Below are 24,078 nucleotides of genomic sequence, written 5' to 3'. Positions count from 1 at the left end.
AACTATACTTAAAATTTTATAGGTTAAGATCGGCCCATGCATAACATTTGCTCTTACCAAGTATTTTGGTTTTAATTCGGTCTTCTTTAAAATACCTGAACCAAAACAAACAGAATTTATTTTGGTTTAAATTCGGATTCTTATTTTAATTATACTTTAAATCCGAATTATCCAAACCGATCCTTTATGAATATCCTAATGGTAGGCCTAATTCAATTGTTGTAAATACAATTTGGCATCAGTCCAAAGCTTTAGCTTAATTTGTTCCTCTATCCCAATCACTCACTCTCCAGCAGCTATTCCATTGGCTGTAACACATACACAACAACACCAAATCATAATAAAAATAAAAATCATTCATTAGTTACCAAAAACTATCAATATTTTTTTATTTTATCCCTTCTTCTTCTCTCAGCAACGGTTCTTACTTGAAGTAGATCGAGAGAACGAACTTGTCTTTCCCAAATTTCTTCACTTTCAAATTTCTGTTATCAAAGAATCTTTAGAGATTTTTCCGGGATCTTTCTTTTTTTTTTTCTTTCTCTGTCAAAATTTTCGTTATAAAGTTTTTGTATTGATTCACTCTTTTAACTCTCCGATTCCATTTCTCTTTTTTTTTTCCCAATCTGCAATCTCCATTAGATTCCCCAGTCACATTATCTTGTCTTTTTCGAAATTTTCTCGAGGAAAGTTTGATACTTTCGAGGAAAGTCATGAGCTTTTGAACAAAAGAAACTGTTTGGACTTCCGTTACTATCTCCGGCGGTTTCTGAAAAAACTTCAATGATTCGTTGAATAAGTAGCTTACTTTAAGGGTTTTGTGTTATCTTCATCTCTCTCTCAGTGATGGGTTGTGCTTATTCCAAAACTTGCATTGGTCAGATTTGTGCTACGAAAGAGAATAGTATCAGGCAAACGCATCAACAAGCTCCGTCCAGAGGTGGCACGAGAGCTACTGCGGCGGCGGCGGCGGTTGAGGAGGATAATCCGGTGTTTAATTTCTCTTCAGATGCGGTGGATGATGTAGATAACGACGAAATTCATCAGCTTGGTTTGAGTAGAGACCAGGAATGGGGGATTACTCGGCTTTCTAGGGTTTCTTCTCAATTTCTACCACCAGATGGGTCAAGGGTTGTCAAGGTTCCGTCTTGTAACTATGAATTGAGATGCTCGTTTTTGTCTCAAAGAGGGTATTATCCTGATGCTCTTGATAAGGCCAATCAAGATAGTTTCGCTATTCATACTCCTTTTGGGAGTAATTCGGATGATCATTTCTTTGGGGTTTTTGATGGGCATGGTGAGTTTGGTGCTCAGTGTTCTCAGTTTGTGAAGCGGAGGTTGTGTGAGAATCTTCTTAGACATGGTAGGTTTCGTGTGGATCCTGCTGAGGCTTGTAATTCGGCTTTCTTGACCACGAATTCTCAGTTACATGCTGATTTGGTAGATGATAGTATGAGTGGGACTACTGCGATTACGGTTATGGTTAGAGGAAGGACGATATATGTGGCGAATGCAGGTGATTCCAGGGCGGTTTTAGCTGAGAAGAGGGATGGTGATCTTGTAGCTGTTGATTTGTCTATTGACCAGACTCCTTTTAGACCTGATGAGCTTGAAAGGGTTAAGCTTTGTGGTGCTAGAGTTCTTACTCTTGATCAGATTGAAGGCTTGAAAAATCCTGATGTTCAGTGTTGGGGTACTGAGGAAGATGATGATGGAGACCCTCCGAGACTTTGGGTGCCTAATGGAATGTATCCTGGAACTGCTTTTACCAGGAGTATTGGTGATTCTATTGCAGAGACAATTGGTGTTGTTGCTAACCCTGAGATTGCTGTTGTTGAGCTCACACCGGATAATCCTTTCTTTGTGGTTGCTAGTGATGGCGTATTTGAGTTCATCTCTAGTCAAACGGTGGTTGACATGGTAAGGTATTCTTCCCTCCGCAGTCTTGTTTCATCACAGTTCCCTAAGTAGAGGAAGAAGTCTCACAAAATTTGAATGTATTCTTTTTCAGGTTGCAAAACATAAGGATCCTCGAGATGCTTGTGCTGCAATTGTTGCTGAATCATATAGGCTATGGCTACAGTATGAAACTCGGACAGATGATATAACAATCATCGTCGTGCACATTGATGGACTAAAAGATGTAAAGAAAGCTTTTGGTTGTTGACTGTATATCATCTTTTCTTGTGTTTGTTAATGGCTGAGGTTAGATATTGAATATTTTGTAGGATGCTCCTCGGCAATTGTCGAGTACAGGAACTCAATTGCAGCCTCCTATTCCACAAGTTGTGGAGCTTACAGGTTCGGAATCTCCTTCCACCTTTGGATGGAACTCTAAAAATCAACGTGTGAGGCATGATCTATCTCGAGCTAGGATACGTGCCATTGAGAATTCACTAGAGAATGGACATGCTTGGGTTCCTCCATCTCCAGCCCACAGAAAAACCTGGGAAGAAGAAGTAAGAGTGCTTGTCTGCTTCGTATTTGCTCAACCAATCAGGAATGCCTCAAGTCATTCTTATATTCGAAGGCTAAATGCTGGATTTTCTCGTGCAGGCACACATTGAGCGGGTGTTGCGTGACCATTTCCTCTTCAGGAAACTCACTGATTCTCAGTGCCAGGTTTTGTTGGACTGCATGCAAAGGCTTGAAGCTAATCCAGGGGATATTGTTGTGAAACAGGTCGAAGCATATTCCTCCTTGTTGCAGATTCTCCAACATAGATTCATCAATAAACATATGATATCATAATCTCTCTGGCTTATTCTTTTGCAGGGTGGTGAAGGGGACTGCTTCTACGTTGTGGGTAGTGGAGAATTCGAGGTCTTAGCAACTCAGGTTTGTTCTATAGTAACTCGATTTGACTTGTGACCAGCTTTGAGCATTATGATCATGTGCTTAACCGGGGTGAATGTTAGGATGGAAAGAACGGTGAGGTACCTAGGATCTTGCAGCGTTATACAGCTGAGAAACAATCATCATTCGGTGAACTCGCCTTAATGTGGGTTCTCTGCACTTTTACTTTTAGAAATAATCTTCTTCAGGTGAAGACGTACTCTCTGTCTAATTGAGTTTCTTGTGATATTTGATGGTGCCAGGCATAACAAGCCGCTTCAGGCTTCTGTACGTGCTGTAGATCACGGAACATTGTGGGCCTTAAAAAGAGAAGATTTTCGAGGAATTTTGATGTCTGAGTTTTCAAACTTAGCATCCTTGAAGCTTCTTCGTTCTGTCGATCTTCTTTCCCGTCTTACAATTTTGCAACTAAGCCATGTTGCAGAGTCTCTTTCCGAAGCTTGCTTTTCTGATGGACAAACAATTGTTACCAAGGTGAAGTTAATTTTGCTTTTTGTAAAGACTAAATAACTCTACTCCAAGAGATTCTTTCTTACACGTTTCTGTGCATGTATAGGACCAAAAACTTCAGGGCCTGTATGTTATCCAGAAGGGACGCGTAAAAATATCTTTCTGTACAGAGGTGTTGGAGAGTCAAAATGTTTCAAGCCTTACAACTGGAATCACTAACGAGTATGACAATCTTGAAATCGGAACAGAAGTCTCCATAGAAAAGCATGAAGGAAGTTACTTTGGTGAATGGGCTCTTCTTGGCGAACTCAAAGATTCCTTAAGTGTGGTTGCAGTTGGCGAAGTGGTTTGTGTGGTTTTAACAAAAGAAAATTTCGAGTCAGCGGTCGGCCCTCTGACCAATATTTCAGATGACGGTCCCAAGTATGGCATTCTTCATGCTTGTATTTGTTTATTTTTGTGGTTATCGTTGACTGATTCCATATAATGTTTTTTTTTCAGGACAAGACATTCTTCATTCGAGCTGTCAAAGGAATCTGCAAAAGTTACCGATACCACAGCTCTTGCTAAAGCCACTCTTGCAGACCTGGTAAGCAATCTTACTCTACATCAATCTTAAAACGGTGCTCCTCAACTTACACTATTTTGGTTTATCCAGGAATGGACAACATGCTTGAGTACAACAGACTGTAGTGAGATTGGGCTCGTGCATTTGAAAGATAAAGAAAATTTGCTCAGCTTGAAAAGATTTTCAAAGCAAAAGGTGAAAAAGTTAGGTAAAGAGGCACAAGTATTGAAAGAGCGGAATCTGATGAAGAACGTAATAAAGCCCTCAGCTATTGTTCCCGAAATCTTGTGTACTTGTGTCGATCAAACATTTGCGGCAATCTTACTGAACACTACTCTTGCCTGTCCTATCTCTTCTCTGCTTCACTCTCCGCTTGACGAGTCATCTGTCCGTTTCATTACCGGCTCACTTGTGTCTGCCATAGAAGACATACACAAGGTCAAAACTTTTTCTTTAACATTTCTGGTTATTACTAAGATTTCGTGGTCTGAAACTCTGTTTTTTTCGTCCCGTTTTGGAATTTCTAGAACGAGATTCTCTTCAGAGGTTCATCCCCCGAGTTACTGATGTTGGATCAATCCGGATATCTACAGGTCTGTGTTTTTCCGTTACATGGCTCTTTGGGTTTTTGTATAATCCATTACTTCCATCAGATCGTAATTTTAATCTCTTGATTGTAGATTGTAGACTTCAGATTCGCCAAGAAATTGTCCGGGGAACGAACATTTACAATCTGTGGAAATGCAGATTATTTAGCCCCAGAAATTGTTCAAGGCAAAGGCCATGGTTATGCAGCTGACTGGTATTGATTTCCCTCTATTTCTCTTATGTTTTCTTGGCTTAATATTTGAAGATTCTTACCTTTTTTGTTTTTTTGGGCTGATTCAAAAAGGTGGGCTCTTGGAGTTTTGATCTACTATATGCTAGAAGGAGAAATGCCATTCGGGTCATGGAGAGAGAGCGAGCTCGACACGTTTCAGAAGATTGCAAAAGGCCAACTAACTTTCCCTCGAGTTCTAAGCTCAGAAGCTGAAGATCTCATCACAAAGGTCTCATCTTTAAGTTCCAATTTCACATCTATTAAAAGTAGAAATCTCCTGTTTCTCATTGTCTTACCCGCATCTTCAAAACTCTTGTGTAGTTGCTTGAAGTTGATGAAAACCTGCGGTTTGGTAGCCAAGGAGGTCCAGAATCAATCAAGAAACATCCCTGGTTCAATGGTCTTAAATGGGAAGCTATTAGTAACCGCGAATTTCAAGTTCCTCAAGAGATAATCTCGCGAATTCATCACCATTTGGAGAATGATAACGTTCTCCCTCTAGAAACTTCTAAATCGCTTGACACAACAGAAGATCAAGATGCTCAAAACTGGCTTGAAGAATGGTAAGACACTTCAGACGAAACCGCGGCTCTTTTATCTCCGGTTCTATTCAATTAAAATTTCGATACTTTTAAACAGTCATTGATGCTAAAAACAAGAGAGCCTATGAATCTTAAGACCTTCTGATTCATGAGAAAGTTTAGGATCTTTTGGTTGTGGTGTAAATAGGTGTATATGTTAGATAATGGCTGAAGAAGATCAATCACCAATCACCTCCAAGTTTTGTATCCTCTGACTTCTTTTTCTGATGGGCTCTGACTTTTATAGAAAGAGTTCTCTGTTTTGTGGCGCCGTAGTCTAACATGATTTCGACCATGCAGAAGGAATATATATGCACTGAAATTAATAACCATACAAATCATAGTAACTTGGATCTGATCATTTGTTTAAGAGTGGACATATAACAAAGGAAATGCCATCAATCTGCTAATTAAAATAATCTAGCAGCTTTAGTGGCGTACATGTTTTCTAACTTGTAGGAGTAGGCTTCACATTTTTCGTTTTAATACTATTTCGACCTGTGTGTATCACCATTTGCAATCTCAAACGTGGGTAAGTTTATTAGTAAAGAGTTTTCTTGCAAGTCTACTACAACAAATTTCACATGTAAAACATGTTGGCCAAAACCCAAGTGACCGATCAAATGGTCCCCAAAGAGTATTTGCAAATCCGGAACCATAACGAGTTTATACATAAAGTCAACCCTAAAAGCCAGGACCATTCTAGTTTTAGTTATTCAACAAACTCTTAAAATGCACTATGAGATTTTTTTTTGTAAATTGTGTTAAAGGGGAAAAAACTATACATTAAGATTTTGGCGTGTCGTGTTTAGGTCATTACTTTTCTCTCTGTTAACAAACCACTGAGCCGTTCTTCTAGCGATCGGCAGCCATAACCGCCGTCTTCTTTCTTCCGTGGTCGCAGTAACGGCATAATTCTGCGAAGTGGACGCGGTTGAACCTCTGTAGCTTCCTCCAACCGCCTTTTCTCTTGAAACAGTCGTGATCTCAGAAACCGTTCTTCTGGATGAGTCTTTGTGCTTAATCAACATTCTTTTCATTTCCATATCTTCCTTGTCCCGCAAGTTACCTCTATGCACTCGATCCACCGACGAAAATCTGTCGCTTGACACCGAATTCAGCATTTCTGATGTCAAAAACGTCAAATCAGATGAAGTGATATTACTCCAGCGGTTCTTAAACACAGCATCCGAAACAACGATCCTGTGATTGAACTTGTGCATAAGTTTCTTCTCATCGATGTTCTCATTTCCTTCTCGCTCAAGCAACAACGATTTCTTTAGAATCTTTCGGAAACTGCTGAATCTTGATGACCCGTCATTAGTTCCTTCTTCGCGTTCAATGTAAATCTCCAACCTCGAGTCTTCTTCTCTTGTCTCAGATTGGTTCAAGATCCTAAGACTAGTGCTGCTATTACCCAACACAGAGAGGTCGTCTTCAATATTGACTCTGTTTCTACACAAAGGACACGTAGCGTGCTGCTCAAGCCACTGGTCAATACAACCAATATGAAAAGCGTGTCTGCATTTAGGCAAAAGCCTAAGAATCTCAACATCTTCGAATTTAGACAAACAAACAGAACATTCAAGCCCTTGTTTCAATCCTTTCAAAGCAGAGAATCTGAAAAAGGGAAGAGATTCGATTGCTTTCTTGTCAAGACCAGAGAATCTTGAAGACCGATTGAAAAGTCCTTGCCAGAGACGATCATGTCGTATTCTTTCTCCATCACTGTCGGTCTCTGATCGGAGGTCATTGTGGAAGCATTTCGCGTAGACGAGGAGAACAAAGGTGAGAGTGAAGACGATGGAGAAAACTCCGGTGATGATAGCTAAGCTTGGCTTGAAAAGGTCGCTTGTTGCGTATAGATTAGGAGGAGGAGGAGATTGAGCAGATACATAGTCTAAGAAGATGATGAAGAAGAAGAGAATGGAGATTTCTTGTGGTGAATTCATTGTTTTAGGATGGTGATTCGATGAGAAAAAGACGAAAACAAAAAAAGTCGTGTTTATGAATTTGGACAGAAAGATGTTTTTAGACGCAATAATATATTATCAACGTGACATCGTTATTGAATCTCATTGAGAGGCATGGATAATTCTGTGACAAGAAATAAAATAATACATATGTGGAATAAGTTAAACTATATAACTAATACTTCTATAGGTTCTGGTTGGTGATTAGTTTAAGGAATTATTGTGAAGAAAGTGAAGGTGAAAGATTTTTTGTCAACAGAAGAATATGAATTGAATATATCGATATTTCTGGAAATATATGTCTTGAATTTTGAATTGTGGAGTAAGTAACCTTTTTTTTTTTATGTGAACTACCTTATATTTGTTTTGAATTCCTTAAGTTTAAAATTTTTAGTAGTCAAGTTACCGAGAATTTACATGTTTGAGTCAATTCACTTACGAATATTAAAAGAAAAATAATATTCATGTATTTTTTATTAAAATAGATAAAAGTATCCAAAAAAAAAATTGAATAGTATTTAGGTGTTGGTAAGAAATTTCACTTGAGTTTGTAAGCAGGATTTTATGTTAAGAAATCTATTACCAGCTTATGAAGGTGGATTGTATATAACTTTTCCAATTTCTAAAAAGCTATTACACTTTTGACAATGATGATTAGACTACATTATACACTAGTCAACAAATACATACACAAAATTTCATTATGCAAGTAGTTTAGCTAGTTCATCTACCTTCAATGTTCCATGCGGCATCACTTCTCTGTAATCTTCAGCAAACTCGTCCATTTTCTTCTTCGATCCCTCCTCCTTCTCCTCTCTTTCCCCCCTCTCTGCAACTTCTCTTTTCCCAAAAACCACAACATTACTTGATTTGGAAGCATTCCTAGAAACCACTACATTACTTGATTTTGCCTCCAAGTCTCCGTACCCGAATTCTTGGCTTTCCTGCTTCTTAACCGTTGGTTGTTTTCTCAAGCCATGCTGGAAAACTGGTCCTGGTGAAGCTACACTCGAAAAGGCAACAGCTTTTGAAAAGACTGTGTCTGCGTCCAGATCAGCAGCATCTAACACAAGTGCAGTCCCGCTCTCCACAGCTTGTTTCATCAAAATCAGAACTCTCTCTATGCTTTGTTTGCTGATCTCTTCCGATGTTTCTGGTTCGTCTTCAGGTTCTTCAAGGTCTCGAAGAAAACTATCTACCGTTGGCTCAGTTACATCTTTTGTAGACCAGCTCTGTAAAGAATTGATTGTGCCTTCCATTTCCGAGGAATCTACAGTTGAAGGGCTCAAATCGTGACCATCTGGATCATTTTGCAGTTCCATAGAATCCAGAGGAGGGTTCTGGGTCATAGTTTGACTCTGATTTGGTGACACCGATGGTTCGTCATCTTCTGGCAAGGCAGTATCAACTTCGATATCTTCAAGGATATCACCCTTTTTATCTGGAGTTGTGAGAGACGATTTCCATTCTCGTCCTCTCCAGATAAGAATCTGCTCGTTTTCAAAAGATACGAGCACACATGGAACAAGATCCTGCAAAACGATTCATAACCCAACCAACAGGTTCAACAAGAGGTTGTACACAAGATTTAAAATAACAAATCTCAAGTGAATAATAATTAGAGTAAACCTTGAGTTTGGCACCGATTTTCCTAAAATCACTGCCTTTCATCCCTTGACAATCGATCCGAACCAATTCACAAACTTCAAATGCTTCTTTAACATTTTTCACAAGATCACAATACACACCATTCTTCCCTATATGACCCAACACAGGACAAAGTTAACATTCTCCGTCTTGGAGGAAACCATATCAAAATTAATAGTACTATTACCCAGAGGTAAGCTGCTAGCTTACCTAGCTTGCAAATGGGCATGAGCTCTCGTCCTTTCCTCCGCATATTGGTAGCTTCCTGACGAGTTAAACCCTCAGGCACTTGTTGAATTAGCCTTGGATAAACAGGTGCTACAGGCTTCCACAACATAAGAGGGAACCGCGGTCTTGTCCTGTGGTTATAGTTTCTGCCACGGAATAGGAAAAGCACACCTCCTCTTCTATATATCACCTTCCCACCAATTTTCTCCTGCCAATTCAATTCACAACTTCATGAAGACAATTACAAACAGATCATAAAGCATGATGCATCCATGCATTATCCACTAATATGAAAAGATATAATGAAAACAGTTCCAAGGAGAAACCTCTAACTGCTCGCAAACATTATCCATATCGACTGTACAAACTCCTTTGCATTTAATCTTACAAACCCTTCGCCGCTTCCATAGATCATGTATGTTGTTCAACATGTTATGCGTCAAACCATCTCTGCCTGGGAAAAGACAACAACTTTATATCATATCTTCTTCTACTCTAACTCTCTTCTCTGAGTCTATCATTTGCAATAAGAAGTAGAACCAGCACTTCAAATGCACCTAAACAACAATGTCTGAGCTTCCAAAGATACTAATTCTGATCATCACAAAGAAACTATTGATCTCGTAAAGTAAATTCAACAAAAAGTATTGAACTTTATACCCATATTCAATTGCCTTGTTGTCTTCAAGCAAGAAGTAACCAGCTCTCTGACCTCTTCCTTTGTCAATGGCTCTCCTAAAATCTCCTCCTTGGAGTAAACATACCTTGGACCTACCCCGGGTCGAAAAGGACCCGGTTTCTGCACCGGCTTCAGCCCTTTCTTCCCCACAGGAGGCAATCGAAAAGAATCGAATTCTCTCGGCGTCTTCTGCGACTGAGGAAGCGGAGCACGACCAGTCCATGGCCTTCCCATAGTCGTAGGTCCAAAAGGCGCGTAAGCAGGCTCACGAAGCTTCAAAGGCTTAACCTTTGGCGTCTCCGTGTAACTGTACTTGAATTCGAAAGGAGCTCCATTGATGACGTAAGTTAATCCATCTTCGCTTAGCTTAACCTCAGGCTTAGCGTCTAGTTGCGGCGGCGAATCGGGTACTCTAGGTTTGTTCTTGGGTCTATTGGGTCCTGAATCGGGTTTGGAGTATTTGGATCTTCGACCCGGAATCGAACGAGCAGAGGGAAGTGAAGGAGTGCCTCTTGATCTAAACGGTGACGTTTTAGGCTCAGCAGCTGCTGCTTCGGAATCATGGGTATGGACGATTTTAGTAGCGGCGTCGAATCGGCGGTCCCGACGGATCTCAGCCTCGAGTTCTTCTTGGCTCCGGCGACGCTGCTCGAACCGTTCGGCATTAGCGTTGCCCCATCTAGAGAATCGGATCTCGCTGGGTGCTCTTGGGTTATGATTAGGAAATAGAGATGGCGCGAAAATTGGAAAAGGAGTGTTGAGTTTTAACGACATTGCCGGAGAAAACAGAAGAAGTCGAAGGAAGCCAAGGTTTTAGAGAGACTCATCCACAGTTGGTGACTTGGTGTGGAGGAGGATTGAAACTATGGGGACGAATTTGTGAGAAAAACAAACATAATGGGTCGCATAAGCCCACCTGTTTTAAAGCCCATTTGTTTTCAAACCCCATTATTAGCTGACTTCGTAAGACAATCAGCCTGGTTTAAAGCCCATTGGTAGCGGAGGAAAAATATTTACATGAGAAACTTTACAGTTTTTTTTTTTTTTTGGCAATACTATTTATATTAAAATTATCTGAAATTGATTTTTTTATATATAGTCATTAGAACAAATTCGTTTATACATAAGATAATAAGTATTTACGAGCCCAAACTTTCTTAGCTAAACAATTTTAATAAATGTTATTTGCACTTATGAACAATTGTGTTTATTTGACGTAACTTTGTGTTAAAATATTAATGATTTTTTTTTGTTTTTTTATCGCACATTTATGTATTGGCAGTTATTTTTTTGTGTTTCAATTTTGTTTGGTGGATCGGTTTTGTTCGGAGGAGATGACGACATATTTTTTGCTACTTTTGGAATCTCTTTTTGTTTCATATACAATAAGGAGAAATAATAGGTGGGACTATACAGAGATATTAACGAAATGACCGGAATCGTTGCCGTGTATAAACTAACCAGAATCATTGTCGTGTAGAAACTGACCAGAATCGTTGCCGTGTAGAAGAATCGCAGAATATTTCCTCCTCCTCTCAGTCTCTGCGGCATCGTTTCGTTAAAGTTGACAGACGGAGGAGAACATCAATAGAAGAACAAAAATCTTCAAACTATCGTCGATTAAAAGCAAATCGAAGATTAGATAAACAATAATTTGAAGATTTCGATGAAACATGTAAATATGGTAAACAATATCATTAACCAAAATGCATATTTTTCATAGATTTTTATTTTCTCCCTAATTATTTTTTGGTAAAAATTTATATGAATCCTTGCTTTTTGATTTTCTTAATTATCAAGACAGTAAAATTGTCACTTAACAAATTTGATCTACAGATCACTTTCATCAATTTGGTTTTAAAAACAGTGGTAAAAAATATTGATGATGCAATGTCTACATATATGTTCATTTGTCTTTTAGAAGTTGTTTTATTCTTTATAAGGAATTTGAAAAAGATTATACAACTCATCGAGAGACTTCACGAGTTGAATCTTTTCAGTTTTCAATATTATGATCTCATGTAAATTCCTCCCCGATGTAATTTTTTCTTTCATCCCCATGTGTTTTCTAGACTTACAGGAGATTTGTTCCAAGCACGTAAACACAATTGGCAAAAACAGGTTCGGTCACTAGGCCAAATGCAGATTCTTTTACTAGTTGGCTTTAGGGACCTAGTTCGAATACGAAATCTGATATCAAAAAATAGTTTTGGTGATTCATATATAATATAATAAGTACTACTGTTTACGTAAAATTGAAGAATTCAAATGATCTCATTCAATCCAATGATTATATTTTGTCTTGTATAATTCTTTAATTATGGTTATTTGAAAATGAAGGAACAAATATATTGATTAGAAGAATAATTAAACAATGGTCAACAACGGCCTCACCACATGATAATATTAAAGAATATCTCGTAGTACTTGACCAAAAAAAATAAAAATAGCTTAAATGTATTTAGTTGAATCGGTACTTGGTATTGCCGTGTGTGGGAAAGAAATGTTGTCAATGCTAAATAAATTTGCCGTGTGAAAAATTCAATCAATATGAACTCTAGAACCCATAATGGTAGAAAGTCTTCGACTCTTGGCAGAGAACAAAACAACTATTGAAATTGTCTTCAAATAACAACATTATCGAAAACTTTTCAACTCTAGATCTAGTAACATCCAAAGGATATGATGCTACATAGGTCTTCTAGTTCGAATCACAAAGCTTGCTCCAAATCACAAACTTACGCATCTCAGTCTCCAACTTAGCGGATTAACAAAAACTTAATTTATAGGTCAAATATCAATTTGCAATTAAATGAAAACATATTTGATCTCTTCCAAATTTGAGTTAATTTTGATTTCCCATTATAACATTTAGACATTAATGAGGGCTGGACAAAATATTCGTTCGATCCGCTTCGATTCGGTATTCGATTTGATTTGATTCGAAAAATTCGAATATCCGTAAGATTTTGGACCAAATCAAATAGAAAAATGTAGTATTCGTAAAAACCGAAGCAAATAACAAATAATGTTTTTAAGATAATCGAATATCCGCTTCGATCCGTATCTATCGATATATATTTAAATATATAGTTATATCTATATATAGATATCATAAATAGTTTATGTATTGTTGCTATCTTATATTTTTATGTTAAAATATTTATTTGATCATTTTTCTCTCATGTTATATCTTGATCAATAACATCTTAAACTATCGGGTTTTAGTTTTTGGAATTAGTTTGATAACATTTTGTTGACCGGTGATAATAACAACGGTTATGTTTGGTATTTAGAACTTATTTTGTAAGCATGTTAAATAATAACTTTAAATATATTATATGGTTATATAGTTTACAAATTTTTTTAATATTTATATGTATCAAAGCGGATATCCGCAAATATCACAAAAAAATCCGGATATTCGAAATTTCGGATATCTAGAAATTTTCGAATCAAAGCAAATAACAAAATTAAGTATTCGGTTAAAACGAATCGAATAACAAATATCACAATTTTTCTGGATATCCGCTTGGTGCCCAGACATATTCACAATCCCTAATCTCTCTTCTACTATTGATTAAATTTTCTTCTCCTGAAAAATATACAAATAAAATAAAAACATGTGCATTTGGTACCAAAGACAACACCTTTCTCAAGTCTTCTCTTTCATTTTTTTGTTGTCGCCGTCTGGTTTTACTTTTTTTCTTTCTTCAAAATCATTCATTCTTTAACATCAAGCAAGAATCAAATTCTGGGCATACTCAAATTCTTCATCTTTTTAATATATATTTTTGCCAAGAACAAGTCTTTTACTTTATCTCTGCAGTTTTTGTTTGCTCCTTTGTGCATTTGGTGATGATTCAATCAATGATTGTCTCTTACCTTTGATCTAATCGTTTCCGCAAAATTCTCTTCTCGTTTTTTCTGATTTCAAGCTCAACAATCTCAAAATAATCAATTTTTGGTAGTGTGTTAAATCTGAGAAGGGTTTTTGGGTTTTGGGTATAAAGCTTGTTACTTTGATCTTTATTTTGTGAATTCGAAGTGGAAATGGAATCGTTACCATCTCCATTTGGCGATCCAGCTCCTAATTTATCCAATTCGGAGCTCCGAGAAACTGCTTACGAGATCTTAGTCGCTGCTTGCCGTAGCACTGGAAGTCGTCCGCTGACTTACATCCCTCAATCGCCGAAATCTGATCGGAGCAACGGTCTGACGACGGCGTCGTTATCTCCGTCTCCGTCGCTTCATAGATCTCTGACTTCTACAGCTGCGAGTAAGGTGAAGAAGGCGTTAGGGATGAAGAAACGAATCGGAGACGGAGACGGAGGAGCGGGAGAATCGTCGAGTCAACCGGATCGGAGCAAGAAATCCGTCACGGTGGGTGAGTTGGTTCGGGTACAAATGCGAATCTCGGAGCAGATTGATTCAAGGATTCGTAGAGCTCTTCTCAGGATCGCTTCTGGTCAGGTACGTTCATTTTAGTAAATTGAGAAATATCTGTTTGAATTTGAGGTTTAAGAGAATTTTGTGATTTTGATTTTAGCTTGGGAGGCGTGTGGAGATGATGGTGCTACCTCTTGAGCTTCTGCAACAGCTTAAAGCTTCAGATTTTCCAGACCAAGAAGAGTATGAATCATGGCAGAGAAGGAACTTGAAGCTTCTTGAAGCTGGTTTGATATTATATCCTTGTGTGCCGCTAAGTAAATCAGATAAATCTGTTCAACAGCTTAAGCAGATTATCCGGTCCGGTCTCGAGAGGCCGTTAGATACCGGGAAGATTACGGGGGAGACGCAGAATCTTAGGAGTTTAGTAATGTCTCTTGCTAGTCGGCAGAACAACAATGGGATTGGTTCTGAGACTTGTCATTGGGCTGATGGGTTTCCACTGAATCTTAGAATCTATCAGATGCTTTTAGAGTCTTGTTTTGATGTGAACGATGAGTTGCTGATTGTTGAAGAGGTAGATGAAGTTTTGGAGCTTATAAAGAAAACATGGCCTGTCTTGGGGATAAATCAGATGATTCACAATGTTTGCTTTCTCTGGGTGTTGGTTAATCGGTATGTTTCAACCGGGCAAGTGGAGAATGACTTGCTTGTGGCTGCTCATAACTTGATACTCGAAATTGAGAACGACGCAATGGAGACAAATGATCCTGAGTATTCCAAGATCTTGAGTTCTGTTTTGAGTTTGGTGATGGATTGGGGTGAGAAGAGACTTCTTGCTTACCATGATACTTTCAACATTGATAACGTTGAGACGCTGGAAACTACGGTTTCTTTGGGGATTTTGGTAGCTAAGGTACTAGGTGAAGATATTTCTAGCGAATATAGAAGGAAAAAGAAGCATGTCGATTCAGGGCGTGATCGAGTTGATACCTATATCAGGTCTTCGTTGCGTATGGCTTTTCAACAGGTTCGTTTATATTTCTTTTTCTGTTGATCTGATTTCGTATCTGCAGCCATTTATGTAGCTTTATTGTTTTTTGTTTGTAATAGACAAAGAGGATGGTGGAACATAGCAAGAAATCAAAATCCCGGCAGAGCACGAATAATCTTCCTGCTCTTGCGATTCTTGCAGAGGATATTGGTCATTTAGCTTTTAATGAGAAGGCGATATTTAGTCCAATCTTGAAGAATTGGCACCCGCTTGCAGCTGGTGTGGCTGCAGCTACGCTTCATTCGTGCTATGGTACCGAGTTGAAGAAATTCGTCTCGGGTATTACTGAGTTGACGCCAGATGCTATTAGAGTACTCACTGCTGCAGATAAGCTTGAGAAGGATCTGGTGCAAATTGCTGTACAAGATGCAGTAGATAGTGAAGATGGTGGAAAATCGGTTATAAGAGAGATGCCTCCTTTTGAAGCAGAAGTCGTTATTGGTAACCTTGTGAAATCGTGGATCAAGATCCGAGTTGATAGGCTAAAAGAGTGGATCGACCGGAATCTCCAGCAAGAGGTATATAACAACTTTAAAGATCTTTCCTGGTTTTTGTTCCTTTTAAGAGTTTTATTCATATATTGATTGGTTTTGTAACTTTCTATTGTAGGTATGGAATCCGAGATCGAATAAACTCGGTATCGCTCCTTCTGCTGTGGATGTACTGAGGATGGTAGATGAGACATTGGAAGCGTTTTTCTTGTTGCCGATTCTTTTGCATCCAGTTTTACTTCCTGAGCTAACGTCAGGACTAGACAAGTGTATGCAGCATTATGTATCAAAGGCGAAATCATCCTGCGGTAAGCAGTTGATTGTTTAGTTTTTGGAATAAAAAAGCTCACGCTTTGTTCATTTCACTTATGGAGTTTCTGGTTTTGTTTTTATATGGTTTCTATTAGGCTCGCGGAATACGTTTCTACCCGTTTTGCCTGCTTTAACAAGATGCACGGTCGGGTCCAGACTACATGGTGTATTCAAGAAAAAGGAGAAGCCAATGGTAGCTTCTCACAGGAGAAAATCACAGCTGGGGACGGGTAATGACTCGGCGGAAATACTTCAGTTCTGTTGCAGGATCAACACTCTGCAGTATATCAGGACAGAGATCGAATCATCTGGGAGAAAAACATTGAATCGTCTCCCGGAATCCGAAGTTGCAGCTTTGGATGCTAAAGGTAAAATATTTGAACAGTCGATTAGTTATTGCTCGAAAGGAATACAGCAATTGTCTGAAGCAACTGCTTACAAGATCGTCTTCCACGATCTGAGCAATGTTCTCTGGGATGGTCTGTACCTCGGGGAAGTTCCTTCCTCAAGGATTGAGCCGTTTCTTCAAGAGCTCGAACGGTGCCTTGAGATTATCTCCTCATCGGTTCATGACAGAGTCCGAACCAGAGTCATTTCGGACATCATGAGAGCTTCTTTCGACGGGTTCTTATTGGTCCTCCTTGCAGGTGGACCATCGCGTGGCTTCACAATTCAAGACTCTGCTGCCGTAGAAGAGGATTTCAAGTTTCTATGCGATCTTTTCTGGTCAAACGGAGACGGATTGCCTTTGGATTTGATCGAGAAGGTTTCGACGACTGTCAAGAGTATACTTCCGCTGCTGCGCACGGATACAGATTCTTTGATTGAACGGTTTAAAGCAGTGTGTCTGGAGAATCATGGTTCTGACAGAGGGAAGCTTCCGTTACCGCCGACTTCTGGTCCGTGGAGTCCGACAGAACCAAACACACTTTTAAGAGTATTGTGTTACCGTTACGATGAACCTGCGACTAAGTTTCTGAAAAAGACCTATAACTTGCCGAGGAAGCTAACCTGAGAGTGACCTACTTACTACATTGGTACAAAACCCGGTTTAGTTTGAAGTGTGGAATATATTTTGGTTAAAGCGGCTAGCGATTGGTATTTGGCAAATTAAATTACTTGTACAAGAAAGTAGAAACGTTTTAGTGAAATATTCTTCTTTTGTACTAATCAAAAGCTTGTGGGCTTTGTTATATGTTGTCAACTGTTATAAATTTGTATATTTAATACCTTTGTTTTTCATCTTTCTTTTTCAAATTTATCAGATTTCTGATTGATAATTCAAGATTGCAACGATGGTTCATGAAATGGTCCTTTAAAAACTCATAATGTTTATGTGATGGATAACATCAGATATATGATGATATGGTTGAAACTTGAAGTATTCTAACTTGAAGTCATGATTCATGATCCGTTTAACAACGTTTGAAATGAGTATCAGAAAATGATTATCGTAGATATGAAACTTTTCCTGCAGACACGTTCTAGTATTTTGCTAAAATAATAGTTTGTTGCTTATTCAACCAAACAAAAACACTTGTTCAAGTAGCGCAATATCTTCGATAGTTCGATTCATTATTATGATACCCTTCTTCGACTTCTTTGATTTCCTCGAGTTCTTCTCCATACGTCACATGACTCACATCGTCAGCGATTTCATGGCAATGTTACATGTGGTGGACGACATGGAGTATCCGCGACCGCGAGATGATCTTGAAGAGGTGTTTGCTTTATGAATGACGATGAATCGGCTCTGTTTTCCTGTTTCCAACGGTTGTAATCACACCATCATCGTTGTCTTCATCTATACTAATATTCAAATGGTCAATTATAAAGCCCAATAAGCTAACTAAGCCCAAAAATGAAAACACACGGACTCAGCCCATACAAATTTTAACACTTAAGGCTAATGGGTCTGTCACGTGCGGAATAGACTGAAAACAGAGCATCGCACGTGCCGCATCAAAATTTGAAATCACGACGACTTCAAAAAAATCCCAAATGGTAAGAAAAAAATAAAAAGTTGCAGAAAAAACAGAAAACCCTCTTTTCTCTCTCTTCTCTCTCTCTCGAGGAAGAAAGGCAACAACTATGGAAGCTATGCTTGTGGACTGTGTAAACAACAGTCTTCGTCATTTTGTCTACAAAAATGCTATTTTCATGTGCGAGCGTCTCTGCGCTGAGTTTCCTTCTGAGGTAATCACCCTCTTCTTTCACTCTCTCTCTCTGATTTTACCTCTCTAATTCAAATTCTGTAAATCGAAGCTCTTGGAATGGTAAATTTGATATTTTTGGGTTTGTAATTCCTCTGGGTATCTATGAATTCGTCGAAAGTGCGTCTCTTTTTGGATTTGGAATTCGATAGCTTCACTGTGTTCTTCGAGATTGATTTTGGTTTCTTACCTTTTAGCCCTTTGTTTTCAAGATCCGTGTGTTCAATTAGGAGATGAATTCGTGTTCTTTTCTCTCTCTTGTTGAATTTGTTTTCTCTAGTAGCTGTGCTCAATGCTCATTACTGATTTGGTCTTTGGAAAATTTGCATTTTGAGGGTTAATGACTTTTGTCCATATATGTGATCTCAAGTTTAAGTATTTATTATCCTTGGAACTTAGCTATGAGTCAACTGTTAGAGGAATGTCTCTGGGATTATCTCAAGCTTTGTTAAAATTTGGGTTAATACAGCTTCAATAGTAGTTGAGAAAGTATTCATTCATTCAGCCTTTGGTCTGGAATATTTTCAACATTCGTAGTGGTTGTCCAGTTTCTAGCTTCAGTTAGTAGAAATCATGTCAATAAATGATTGGCCTTTTTGTTTGATCACTTTCTGAATTTTCCTCTTATATAGGTTAATTTGCAGCTATTAGCCACCAGCTACCTGCAGAATAATCAAGCTTACAGTGCATATCATCTGCTAAAGGGTGCGTGGCATTGTTTCTTGACTTGTTGCTTGTTAGCCTTTTAGTCAGAATTTTGCACCTTCTTTTGTTAGGTCGTTTTGATTATCTTTGTATATATATTTTTTTTTTGTTATGTAAAGGAACACAAATGGCTCAGTCCCGATACTTGTTCGCATTATCATGCTTCCAGATGGACCTTCTCAATGAAGCTGAATCTGCACTCTGCCCTGTTAATGAACCTGGTGCGGAGGTATTTAATGTTCTCTGGTATTTTGCCTTTATTCGCTTACTGAATGTCATTTTACAAAAACAGTGTGTCAGTTTCTGGACCTTATTTATTGATTTAGTTCAGTGAAGATAACAACATGCTTCTGATTATTGTGCAGATCCCAAATGGTGCAGCAGGCCATTACCTTCTTGGACTTATTTACAAGTACGTTTTTTGTTCTGTCTATGCATTTTTTCTTGATTCTGAATGGCTTAGATGAGATGATTCCTCATATATAACAGTGACCTTTTAGGTATACTGATAGAAGGAAGAATGCTGCTCAACAATTTAAACAGTCCTTGACAATAGACCCTCTACTTTGGGCTGCATATGAGGAATTATGTATATTAGGTGAACATAATCCGTTTTCTGCATACTTCACAGATATGTTATGGTTCTCTTACACTTTTCTGTCTGCTCAACTTTCAGGTGCTGCTGAGGAAGCAACTGCAGTTTTTGGTGAAACAGCTGCTCTCTCCATTCAAAAGCAGTATATGCAACAACTGTCAACTTCCCTCGGCTTAAACACTTACAACGAGGAACGTAATTCAACTTCTACTAAAAACACGAGTTCTGAAGATTATAGTCCAAGGCAGTCTAAACACACACAAAGCCATGGCCTTAAAGATATCTCCGGAAATTTCCATTCTCATGGAGTTAATGGAGGTGTTTCGAACATGTCATTCTATAATACGCCTTCGCCAGTGGCTGCACAGGTAATGTCACACAATTGTCGTACTGCTTTTTTATGTAATACAACTATATCTCCATCTGTTGATCACACATTCTGTAGTACTTAGGAGATTTGTGCATCATGGGTGTTGATTTCACAGCGTTTGTATCTGTTTTTTCTATATCTGTTATGCCAAAAGAATGGGTTGTCTATTCTTTTGACTATTAAAAATGGGGTCTTCATTATGTTTTAGTGTCTTTGGTTTGGCTTGTTAATTTTATCAACCTTTTTAGTTATCTGAATAATAACAGCTGTAAGTAAATGCTTTTTTGTATTTTTGAAATTGTAGCTATCCGGTATAGCTCCACCACCACTTTTCCGGAATTTTCAGCCAGCTGTTGCAAACCCAAACTCCCTTATTACTGACAGTTCTCCAAAGTCCACTGTTAACTCTACTCTTCAAGCACCTAGAAGAAAGTTTGTAGATGAAGGAAAGTTACGTAAGGTAGGATTCACATAATCACATATCTCTACTTGACATCATCAAATCATAATTTTGAATTATTGGTCTTTCTCTGTAATAGTCTATTTCGTACTCGGGATGAAATTTTCTATACCAACTTTCTTACCGTGAGTGCATGTCTCTTATGTTTGCAGATTTCTGGCAGACTATTTTCTGATTCTGGTCCACGACGGAGTTCAAGACTGTCTGCTGATTCAGGGGCAAACATTAATTCAAGTGTTGCAACAGTAAGCGGAAATGTGAACAACGCTTCCAAGTATTTGGGAGGTTCTAAATTGAGTTCTTTGGCACTTCGTTCTGTAACACTTCGGAAGGGACACTCCTGGGCAAATGAAAACATGGATGAAGGTTGTGACATTCCATGCACTATACCACTATATTGTTTGAAATCTGCCCTTGTGTGACTATTGTTATCATGCCTTCTATTTTTGGTGTCTGCATATTTGTAATACCGTCATTCTGATGGGTTTAGGGGTCCGTGGGGAACCTTTTGATGATTCAAGGCCTAATACTGCCTCAACGACTGGTTCTATGGCTTCCAATGATCAAGAAGACGAAACAATGTCGATTGGTGGCATAGCAATGAGTTCTCAAACAATCACAATTGGTGTTTCGGAAATTTTAAACCTCCTTAGGACACTCGGAGAAGGGTGTAGACTTTCATACATGTACAGGTGTCAGGTAGGCATATTATTGTTCTCGTGAATTATGCAAGTGAGGTGAACCTATATAGGCTTATCTCATTGTCTCCTTCTGCTTCTGGGTCGTTCAGGAGGCACTGGATACGTATATGAAACTTCCACATAAGCATTATAATACAGGATGGGTTCTTTCCCAGGTAACTAGTGACTCTTTCTCTTTTAGGCTGCCATATATGGATATAGCCTGAATCAGTTTTACTCTAGTGGCCTGTGATAGTTATTGTTGAAAGGTTTATATACACATACTATGGCTATTAAATGTAGGTCGGGAAAGCATACTTTGAACTAATTGACTATTTAGAGGCTGAAAAGGCATTCCGTCTTGCCCGTCTGGCTTCTCCTTATTGCTTAGAAGGAATGGATATATACTCTACGGTCCTCTATGTAAGTGTATTATCCTGGTTTCTAAACATGCAATCTCGGATGAGTGCGGAAAGAAATCACATTTATGTAAATTTTTCATCAGCAAGATATGATATTTATTTGCAGCATTTGAAGGAAGACATGAAGCTGAGTTACTTGGCTCAGGAACTAATATCAACCGATCGCTTAGCTCCTCAATCTTGGTATTTTTTGTCGAAGTTGTTTTTCTGATTAACGTTTTCATTTATTGTTGGTAATAAGAGAAATAAGCAATCAATTATGTAGGTGTGCTATGGGAAATTGCTATAGCTTGCAAAAGGACCATGAGACCGCACTGAAGAATTTCCTACGAGCTGTTCAACTGAATCCAAGATTTGCATATGCACATACCTTATGTGGCCACGAGTAAGAGAGCCTCTATCCATTTGACTTTGTCTTGCACAATGTGCTTAAAATTATCTGGTTATTGGTCTAATTGACACTTTCTATCTTTACTGTCTCTGTAGATACACAACTCTTGAGGATTTTGAGAACGGAATGAAAAGTTACCAAAACGCACTTCGTGTAGATACAAGACACTACAACGCATGGTACGGGCTTGGAATGATATATCTACGCCAAGAGAAGTTAGAGTTCTCAGAGCATCACTTCAGAATGGCTTTCCTAATAAACCCGAGTTCCTCTGTTATAATGTCTTATTTAGGGACATCTTTGCATGCCTTGAAGGTTATCTTATTACTTTCATCTTATCAGGTCTACAAGAAAAACAATCTTTGAAGAATGACTAAATGCTTCTTCTTGTTTTGTGTTAATAGAGAAGTGAGGAAGCACTAGAGATAATGGAGCAAGCCATAGTAGCAGATAGAAAAAACCCTCTTCCAATGTACCAGAAAGCTAACATACTTGTCTGCTTAGAAAGATTAGATGAAGCTCTAGAAGTTCTTGAGGAGCTCAAAGAGTATGCGCCTTCAGAGAGCAGCGTTTACGCTTTAATGGGCAGGATCTATAAGCGGCGAAACATGCACGATAAAGCCATGCTTCATTTCGGTCTAGCTTTAGATATGAAACCGCCTGCAACTGACGTTGCTGCAATAAAGGTTCGAGTCTTTAAAACAGAGTCGTCCAATGATGGTTTTTAAATCTGAAAATTCAAGGATTCATAGCTTAAACTGGTTATTATTGTCTGAAACAGGCTGCAATGGAGAAATTGCATGTTCCAGATGAGATCGATGAGAGCCCGTGAAACCATAGCTACTCCAAGAACCTTGGGTATGAATTAATGTGAGACCGTTGCTGCTCCACGAACCATGGGTATGAATTATTTAGTGCAAAGCCTACCTCTTTTAGGGAACTAGTTGGGTTTGAATGTAGTTTTGTTACCAAACCGTAACACAGCCACAAGAGCCCACATGACTTGAGTATGTATCATGAGTTGATCTGTATGTTGTCCGTAACACTACCTAATCGCAATATATGATTTTTCCACATCTACATATACATTTTACCACTTAAACCTTGTTCATCAAAAGATAATTTATTTCGTTAGTTTTTAAACCTTGATTCAAACTTATATCTTTATTTTCCAAGAAATATCTAACAATATTGATCGACTGAGATATAATCAAAAGATACGGCTTCGACCACATACTGTACATGGTTTAAATTAACTTGTACACAAAAAAGTCTTTTTATGATTCATCTTTGTTTTCAAATTGAAGAATTCCCTAAGTAATATATTTTGTTTTTATTAAATGAAGCAGGGACACACAGACACAGTATAGTAAAGTAATCAGCGAATATTTTTACCATAAAAGTAAAAATTTAACAATTTAAAAAAAAAAAAAAAAAGTCAACAATTATTCTCCCAAAATGAAGCTGAGAACAAATCACGGATGTTGAATATATAATTCACGTGAATTATAATCTCATGATGATTATAGAAATTTTACGTAATTTACGAGATTTGCACTCAAAAATGAAGAAGAAGAAAAACGTAACTTGCGAGACTTTTGATACGTATAATTCTATAATTATATGATTTTTTTTTCTTCCGAACAATCATAACTCGACTTTCGGTGGGATTAACGAACGTCACTGATTCTGACTTTTGTGGTTATTTGCCTCAGTTTATATCGTTTGAAAAGTAACGGCGACGACTACCAGTAAACATTTACGACAAATCCTATGATTGCCTTTGCTTTTATAACTTTCTTTTTTTCTATATTATATGTTTAATCCTAAAGTTTGTTTTGGACTCTTTCATACATATGTTTATAATTGCTTATCATGTTATAACCGGATTTCATAAAACTAGGGATAGTACACAATTAATTAAGATCGCTATACTTTTGTTTTCTAGTTAAAGAAAGTACATACAAAAGTGCCTTCTAACCCATGTTATATGAACTTGTATATGTCAAGGGTAAACTATATCTTAATCTAGTTTGTCTGTGGGATCAAATCTTAATTTATAGATGCTCTTGAAATCACTTTTTCTTGTACGTCGAAGAACAATTGATTTTTGTAAAACATACACTTTGGAAATGCATATGCATTCGAATTGAACCATTGCTTTTGTTTGCTATTGTCAATCTAAAGTGTGAAA

At 38.1% G+C, this 24,078-nt stretch overlaps 5 protein-coding genes across 8 annotated transcripts; 3 read left to right on the top strand and 2 right to left on the bottom strand.

Annotated features, from left to right (window-relative positions):
* Window positions 1-220: 220 nt before the first annotated feature.
* AT2G20050 (protein phosphatase 2C and cyclic nucleotide-binding/kinase domain-containing protein) lies at window positions 221-5,606 on the top strand. Of its 2 annotated transcripts, none has more exons than NM_127563.6 (14): window positions 221-1,920; window positions 2,012-2,143; window positions 2,229-2,459; window positions 2,557-2,682; window positions 2,776-2,838; window positions 2,919-3,001; window positions 3,099-3,330; window positions 3,413-3,729; window positions 3,808-3,895; window positions 3,965-4,312; window positions 4,402-4,467; window positions 4,555-4,676; window positions 4,767-4,923; window positions 5,016-5,606. In NM_127563.6, the coding sequence occupies exons 1-14, from the start codon at window positions 847-849 to the stop codon at window positions 5,259-5,261; spliced, it is 3,285 nt and encodes a 1,094-aa protein (NP_179595.5). In that variant the 5' UTR covers window positions 221-846; the 3' UTR covers window positions 5,262-5,606. The 2 variants fall into 2 exon arrangements, with proteins under 2 accessions (NP_179595.5, NP_001189557.1); NM_001202628.1 differs by having other exon boundaries at window positions 590-1,920; window positions 2,928-3,001; window positions 5,016-5,564.
* Window positions 5,607-5,814: 208 nt separating this feature from the next.
* Window positions 5,815-7,319, bottom strand: AT2G20030 (RING/U-box superfamily protein). Its single transcript, NM_127561.2, has one exon. It carries the CDS (start codon window positions 7,225-7,227, stop codon window positions 6,055-6,057), a length of 1,173 nt encoding a protein of 390 aa, NP_179593.1. The 5' UTR covers window positions 7,228-7,319; the 3' UTR covers window positions 5,815-6,054.
* A 429-nt stretch (window positions 7,320-7,748) lies between these two features.
* On the bottom strand, window positions 7,749-10,671 carry CAF1 (RNA-binding CRS1 / YhbY (CRM) domain-containing protein). Its single transcript, NM_127560.4, has 5 exons — window positions 9,784-10,671; window positions 9,450-9,577; window positions 9,106-9,331; window positions 8,878-9,005; window positions 7,749-8,780 (listed from the first exon to the last, which is right to left on the bottom strand). The coding sequence occupies exons 1-5, from the start codon at window positions 10,574-10,576 to the stop codon at window positions 7,950-7,952; spliced, it is 2,106 nt and encodes a 701-aa protein (NP_565462.1). The 5' UTR covers window positions 10,577-10,671; the 3' UTR covers window positions 7,749-7,949.
* A 2,737-nt stretch (window positions 10,672-13,408) lies between these two features.
* On the top strand, window positions 13,409-17,377 carry AT2G20010 (Gls protein (DUF810)). Of its 2 annotated transcripts, NM_127559.2 has the most exons (6): window positions 13,566-14,028; window positions 14,130-14,275; window positions 14,352-15,221; window positions 15,305-15,763; window positions 15,855-16,044; window positions 16,144-17,293. In NM_127559.2, exons 2-6 carry the CDS (start codon window positions 14,210-14,212, stop codon window positions 17,061-17,063), a joined length of 2,505 nt encoding a protein of 834 aa, NP_179591.2. In that variant the 5' UTR covers window positions 13,566-14,028; window positions 14,130-14,209; the 3' UTR covers window positions 17,064-17,293. The 2 variants fall into 2 exon arrangements, with proteins under 2 accessions (NP_001077922.1, NP_179591.2); NM_001084453.2 differs by having other exon boundaries at window positions 13,409-14,275; window positions 16,144-17,377.
* Window positions 17,378-17,739: 362 nt separating this feature from the next.
* On the top strand, window positions 17,740-23,081 carry HBT (CDC27 family protein). 2 transcript variants are annotated; one of them, NM_179663.3, is made up of 16 exons: window positions 17,740-18,244; window positions 18,894-18,966; window positions 19,086-19,195; window positions 19,332-19,378; window positions 19,467-19,564; window positions 19,643-19,929; window positions 20,236-20,391; window positions 20,544-20,757; window positions 20,882-21,090; window positions 21,182-21,247; window positions 21,375-21,494; window positions 21,600-21,676; window positions 21,759-21,878; window positions 21,980-22,199; window positions 22,289-22,570; window positions 22,666-23,081. In NM_179663.3, exons 1-16 carry the CDS (start codon window positions 18,140-18,142, stop codon window positions 22,714-22,716), a joined length of 2,235 nt encoding a protein of 744 aa, NP_849994.1. In that variant the 5' UTR covers window positions 17,740-18,139; the 3' UTR covers window positions 22,717-23,081. The 2 variants fall into 2 exon arrangements, with proteins under 2 accessions (NP_849994.1, NP_001323708.1); NM_001335657.1 differs by having other exon boundaries at window positions 21,980-22,570; window positions 22,666-23,018.
* Window positions 23,082-24,078: the final 997 nt, after the last annotated feature.

The sequence above is a fragment of the Arabidopsis thaliana genome, chromosome 2, assembly GCF_000001735.4.
Source record: "Arabidopsis thaliana chromosome 2, partial sequence".
Lineage (NCBI taxonomy): Eukaryota > Viridiplantae > Streptophyta > Magnoliopsida > Brassicales > Brassicaceae > Arabidopsis > Arabidopsis thaliana.
This window is presented reverse-complemented; position numbering and strand designations above follow the sequence as displayed.